The sequence below is a fragment of the Anarrhichthys ocellatus genome, unplaced genomic scaffold, assembly GCF_004355925.1.
Source record: "Anarrhichthys ocellatus isolate YVR2014 unplaced genomic scaffold, GSC_Weel_1.0 scaffold12, whole genome shotgun sequence".
NCBI lineage: Eukaryota > Metazoa > Chordata > Actinopteri > Perciformes > Anarhichadidae > Anarrhichthys > Anarrhichthys ocellatus.
Window position 1 is genome coordinate 10,192,519 of NW_022280042.1, and position 6,322 is coordinate 10,198,840.

The 6,322-nt window shown below is 46.1% G+C and overlaps 1 protein-coding gene across 1 annotated transcript; it reads right to left on the reverse strand.

The window, feature by feature from the left end:
- Positions 1-2,038: 2,038 nt before the first annotated feature.
- Positions 2,039-6,316, reverse strand: ephx2 (epoxide hydrolase 2, cytoplasmic). The gene is made up of 16 exons (XM_031851627.1): positions 5,783-6,316; positions 5,583-5,705; positions 5,410-5,481; positions 5,100-5,195; positions 4,895-4,973; positions 4,703-4,737; positions 4,368-4,394; positions 4,163-4,248; positions 3,964-4,075; positions 3,727-3,801; positions 3,601-3,643; positions 3,398-3,500; positions 2,772-2,841; positions 2,614-2,694; positions 2,382-2,524; positions 2,039-2,243 (listed from the first exon to the last, which is right to left on the reverse strand). Exons 1-16 carry the CDS (start codon positions 6,026-6,028, stop codon positions 2,216-2,218), a joined length of 1,419 nt encoding a protein of 472 aa, XP_031707487.1. The 5' UTR covers positions 6,029-6,316; the 3' UTR covers positions 2,039-2,215.
- Between the last annotated feature and the right edge of the window lie 6 nt (positions 6,317-6,322).

Sequence of the window (6,322 nt, forward strand, 5' to 3'; positions counted from 1 at the left end):
TTTCAGCAGAAGAGCTCCAGTAAACACTGAACACATGGGCCTGGTGAGTACGTCTCTTTATCTCCACAAAGCCGTCTTTCAGTTTCTAATTTGCACATTTTAAAGCTTTATTAATGTCTCATATCTCATTGAATAATTATCTCTCTGTTGGCTCATATTAAGAACTTTGTTTGTGGGGGTTGCCAAGATGTGAAAAATCCCCCTTTTAGCTCAGAAAACATCAAACACACGAAGACGACTTCAACGCTCTGAAACAAGAGTTCTCACTGACGTGTAACAATTAACATAATAACATATTAAAGTAGTATATAAGTTAAGAAACATAGATAGAGAATATAAAATATTACTATGAAGAAAATACAAATAAAAGATAAATAACTATAATTTAAAAAGTAAAAAGTTCTACTTCTAATGTCTAACAAAGCAGAACTCACACACGAGTCCTCGTGGATCTGTCGTGTGGTTGTATTATTCGTTATATTTAATGACCCGTCTGCAGAAACACTCCCACCCTCAGCTGTTCCCGGGGGACATCGTGGAGTATCGCAGGAACAAGTACTTCTCTCACTTCGCCGTGTTCTACGGGGAGAAGGACGGTGTTCCCTACGTCGCTCACCTCACATGTCGAGGTTGGTGTTTACTCCGTGTTTACCTTCTTTAAGGTACAAATATCCACCCGAGCAGCGGGAATACTTAAAGTACACGTGTTGTATTCAAATGCATCTGTGGTTGTGTTTCTCTGTTATTTATTCGTATTGTTTTAGGTCACTATAGGGAGATGTTACGTTCCTGTTTATTGATATTTTGTGTTAAAGATAAATAAGACTTTTACCGTATAATTAGACTTTAGATGTTGTGTTCGTCAGATTCAGACGCCAAGCTGCCGCTCTTTGGCCGAGCTCTGAGGTCAGAGGTGAAGCTGGATCCACTGGAGCTGCTGGGGAAGAGCTACAAGGTGACTTCCACGTGTAATAACACTGTAATAACACGTCGTGAAAGACATTGAATGACGACGCCTTCGAATTGCGTCGCAGGTCAACAACATGCTGGACGACTCGTTCCCGGCCAGAGACTTCCACGGCGTGGTGAAGCCCGCCATCGACGAGCTGATGGGCCGTGAGGTGACATTCGACATCCTGTTTCACAACAGCGAGCACCAGGCGACGCTCCTCCGGTACGGAGTCAAGAAGTCCCATCAGGTCGGTGCACGCTGCCCTCGTCATGGCAATAGAACGTCTCATATGTGAAGACGTTCACCTTTAACTTTACCAACATGTTGCATCTTTGACTGCACATTTATTATATTTAAACAATCAGCAGCAAAACACGAGCAATAGTTCATAAACCGTGAACCCGGAGTTCCACATGGATCTTTCCTGGGTCCTCTTCAGTTTATACAGAAATAACCTGCAAGAATAGATGCTTTCTCCTAATAATAGAATAATAATCTTTGTTTATATGAGCATCATTGAGGCTGTTTGTGTTTCAGATCGAGAGGATTTACGAGCACATCATGCCGGCCTGGAAGAAGCTGTTTAAGGAGAAGAAGCTGTGAACACTTCTCCTTGTGACCACAGGAGGGCGACACTGTGCAGGAGTTCAAGACTACGGTTATGAGATGAAGAGTTCATATTTGGGTTTTTTTTCTTGAAATATTGTCTAATATTACAGACATTTCATCTAAATGTCTACTTTGACTTTTTAATATATTTTTTCCACGATTGTTAAGCATGAAGTCATGTTTTAGAGAAAAGTTCATAATATTTACATGAAAGTTTAAGTGTCAAGATGAACTCTATAATATAAAATATATTGTCAAAACATTTTGACTTTTTCCTCAAAATATTTAGACTCTGTCCGTGTGCTGCATATTTAATCAACGTGTTTTTAACCAAAGATAAACGCTACATAATGCTAAGCTAATAAACAGAAGCTACAGCTCACCATCAAACGCTTCATGACGTCGTCGTTTCAGTAGAAGTTCACACAAACCTTCATCTTTGTTTGCAGACCGATGGAATGTCTCCAGAATCAAACAAAGAGTTTAACAGAGTTTTATTGTCACAGTTGTCAAATCTCCACTTTACAAATAAAGTGATCTTGGAGCCGTGTTCTGTGTTTCTCTCATTTAGTTTGTCAGAATCCACCATGTGAGTCCTTCTGGTCCGTGTCTCGTGTGTTCATGTCGTCTCCTCCACATCTAAACATCTGAAGTTCATATCTGACTTATTGATGATTCTTTCCTGTAAAGATCACATGAATGGTTCATTTGTCTGATCGACAGTCTAAAGCAGCTCAACGTAGCATTCACAATGATTTATGTTCTTTCTAATATGTTTATGACTTCATATCATCATGGTGTCTGGCTCCGCCCCCCTCACAGTTTGGGGGCCACGTTGACGCCTCCGGCCTCCTTCAGGGCTCCTTTGAGCCATGAGATCAGGATGCTGTTGGTCTCCTCCGGCCTCTCCATCTGAGTCCAGTGTCCACACTCCTCCAGGTGGGCTCTGCTCAGGTTCAGCATCTGCAGTCATTTACAATAATCCATATTTAATATAATCTACGATCACAACGGTGGGATTAGTAGTTCTTTGGGGGGTTTGTTTTCCTCACCTTGTCCTCCATTCCTTTGGAGAAGGCCGGCAGCAGCACCTGGTCTTTACCGGCCGTCACCATCAGAGTCGGCATCAGCAGCTGACACACACACACACACACATGTATTTATATGTACATGTATTCATATATGTATTGCCTGTGTGTGTGAGACGAACCTTCTCAGCGGGACGAGAACACGTCCACCTCCAGTTGGCCTCCATGTTCCGGTACCAGTTCAACGGCCTCCTGTGGAGCAGAGCAGCAGAAGGACTCGCTGTGAAGACACGTGAAGGTCTCTGCACCACAACTCTCACACCGAGTCCCTTTGTGGGACAACATGTCCACCACAACTCTCACACGACTCACTTTGTGGGACAACATGTCCACCACAACTCTCACACGAGTCCCTTTGTGGGACAACATGTCCACCACAACTCTCACACGAGTCCCTTTGTGGGACAACATGTCCACCACAACTCTCACACCGAGTCCCTTTGTGGGACAACATGTCCACCACAACTCTCACACCGAGTCACTTTGTGGGACAACATGTCCACCACAACTCTCACACCGAGTCCCTTTGTGGGACAACATGTCCACCACAACTCTCACACGACTCACTTTGTGGGACAACATGTCCACGACGTCGATCACAGCTTTAACTGCTCTCAGTGATTCACTTTACATGAGTCATGAGTCATGAGTCAGCAGATAAACACAGTTCATGGTTCATTATAACGTGTTCGGTTCTTATTGTGTTCAGATGTGTGAGGGTTGACTTTAGGTGACAGTGACCTCTGACCTGAAGCCTCGCTCTTCGTACTGGCTGACGTAGAACTGCAGGTCGGCCTCCGTCAGCATGCAGCTGCGCTTTATCTGCTGCGGGAGACCCACGAACAGACCCCCTACACACACACACACACACACACACACACACACACACAGTCAGATCTGTGTGTTATACGTGTATATATATATATAAACATATATGTGTTCATGCTTCACCTCGAGCACAGACTCCTCTGGTGCTGACAGCCGGACGCTTCTCCTGAGAGACAAACGTGTTTATTGTCGTGTTTCATATCTTTAGTGATCACGTGACTCGTGTTCCTTGTGTGTGAGTCTCCTCACCGCTTCAGCGCTGCTGGAGAAGAAGATGTTGAACGTTCTCTCCAAGTCTTCCTCCAGCTCGGCCTCTGCTACGCCCTGACACACACACACACGCACGCACGCACACACACACACACACACACACACACACACACACACACACACACACATGTTTTAAACTCCTTTATATACAAGTCCTGTACAATGAATACGTCTGAGGTGTAGTGCAGTAGAAGTACACGCTGTACACAGACTCACAGGTGTTTGGAAGTACAGCTGGTAATCAAAGACGGGAACATTCTTTAGTTTGTCAGCAGGACTCACTGACGGGTCCACAGAGAACAGAGGAGTGTTCAGAGACGCTGCAGCCCTGCACACACAACAACCAGCACGTTGTACTACTACATACACATATATATACACACATATATATATATATAAAGTACTGTGTGTGTACCTGACTCTCTCAGGGAAGTACTGAGCCATGCTCCACACCAGGGCGCCGCCCCAGTCGTGACCCACCAGGGTGACCTGAGGGATCGCCTGCAGAGACACGACATGGAGTACAAGTACAAGTACAAGTACCAGCATCAGGTAGTACTTTTGTTTCTGGACCAATCACAACTTTATACTTCATATTCATCAGTGAGTCACTTACTCACCATTCTGTCCAGAAATGTGATTAAATCCTGAAGAAAACATTCAAATTATTACAACATCACTGGATGAGTACAACGACGAGTATTTATATATTTATATATGTATATATATATTTATATATGTATATATATATATATATATATACATATATGTCTTTATACTTCATGATGAACATGAAGCTGCATTGGTGTCACAATAACAAGTGCGTCTATGAAGCGATATCGATCTTTATGAAGCTGAAGAAGGTTTATTATACTTCATAACCTTTCATCCTGACTCCTCATGTGTGTGTCTTTGAATACTTGTGTACTTGTACTTCATGAAGTGTGTGTCGTACCTTACAGAGCTGCTCCTGAGAATATTCTTCTACGTCTGTCGGAGGAGAAACACACAAACGTCTTCACGTCAGAGTTCACTGGTTCACTGTTAAACTCTCTACTTGAGCTTCACTCTGAATCTGTTTCACTGAGATGGAACATTGTGAATCAACTGAAGGAGCTCTGAAGGAGCTCTGTGATTGGACGATCACCTGGGGGCGCTGTGGAGCCTCCGTAGCCCTTCATGTCCAGAGCCAGCACCCTGAACCCGGCTGCTGCCAGGGCCGGGATCTAGAGAGAGAGGGGGGGAGGGGGAGGAGAGAGGGAGGAGAGGGAGGAGAGGGAGGAGGTGATGGTCACTGTGACTCAGGGAGCATCTTCGTTGTGCTCGCTGGGTGTCAGCAGGACGCTTGTTACCTGGTACCTCCAGGAGTACCAGCTCTCAGGGAAGCCGTGACACAGAACCACTGGAGGACCTGAACCCATCTCCACGTAATGAGTCCTCACACCAGGCTGAGACACACACACACACACACACAGAGGAATCATTAAGAGTAGTGTCACAGGAATACATAATACATAATGACTCCATACATCTGAACCGTGTCACATTCTGCCGCTGCCTCTATGAAGCATTAACTGTAGAGGGCAGTGTGCATGCTGCCTCCTCCTACATGTGTGTGTAGCACACTGCACAGTGCGCTCCATAGTGTGCTAGGACTGTTACCCTGATGGAGACGTATCCATGCGACACGTCATCAGGGCTGCAGGATGGTGGAGGACTCTCTGCTCCCACAGCCTGAAACACACACACACACACACACACACACACACATGGGAGGACTTATGTCATCCAAGCGATGACTTCCATCCACGTAGCAGAAGAGCTCCGGTCCACACCTGAACTCCAGTGAAGCTGGCCAGTTTGTTCAGAGCGTCCTCCAGGTTCTCCACCAAGATGGCCTTCATCCCGGCTCCCTCTGCGGCCGCCACACCTTCCTCATCCGCATCCAGCCACAGAGCCTGAAATGACACCCACAGGGTGACGGTGCTGAGCGCTCACACACACGTCTAAACGCCGCCGCTGTGCCGGGGTCTACCTGCTGTGATGTCACTCCCAGGTGCTGCAGAGCAGAGCGGAACAAGGCGGGCTCTGGGACCCTGTGACCTGAGCGACAGGACTGGAGGACCAGGTCAAAGTGGGCCCCCAGCTGAGAGAGGAGGCGGGCCGGACCGCCTCCAGCGGCGACGTCATCGAGCCAGTGATTGGCCAGGACGGCTGTCAGTAACCCTGATGGGATGGAAGGAAGTTTACCAGCCTGAAGCCACCGGCCTCTGTTCTTCATGTGCTACGGAGCAGCGTGAGGGACAAGAATAAGAACACACACGCTTCTGCACTTTCAGAATAAAGACCAGAATAAACTTGATGTTTAAGATTAAAGTTGAACTTTTGAGAATAAATCTAACTACTAACACAAGTACTGAACGTTGGACTTTACTTGTGCATGTGTGTGTTTGTTTCCTCCTCAGACTGAATAAAGGAAGTGGACGTTGCCATCGCCATTTTGGCTTTTGGCAGCCAGTGAACAGGAAGTGACCATATTTGGACTGAGGAGCAGTGACGCTGAGGTAGAGACCTG

Bases quoted from the DNA above. Each gene is read 5' to 3' on its own strand.
- ephx2 (XM_031851627.1), bottom strand. From the start codon at position 6,028: ATGAAGAACAGAGGCCGGTGGCTTCAGGCTGGTAAACTTCCTTCCATC. The intron at 4,249-4,367 runs GTGAGTAAGTGA...GTGTCTCTGCAG, and splicing joins TCACATTTCTGGACAGAATG to GCGATCCCTCAGGTCACCCT. The intron at 2,525-2,613 runs GTGAGGAAAACA...AAATGACTGCAG, and splicing joins CCAAAGGAATGGAGGACAAG to ATGCTGAACCTGAGCAGAGC.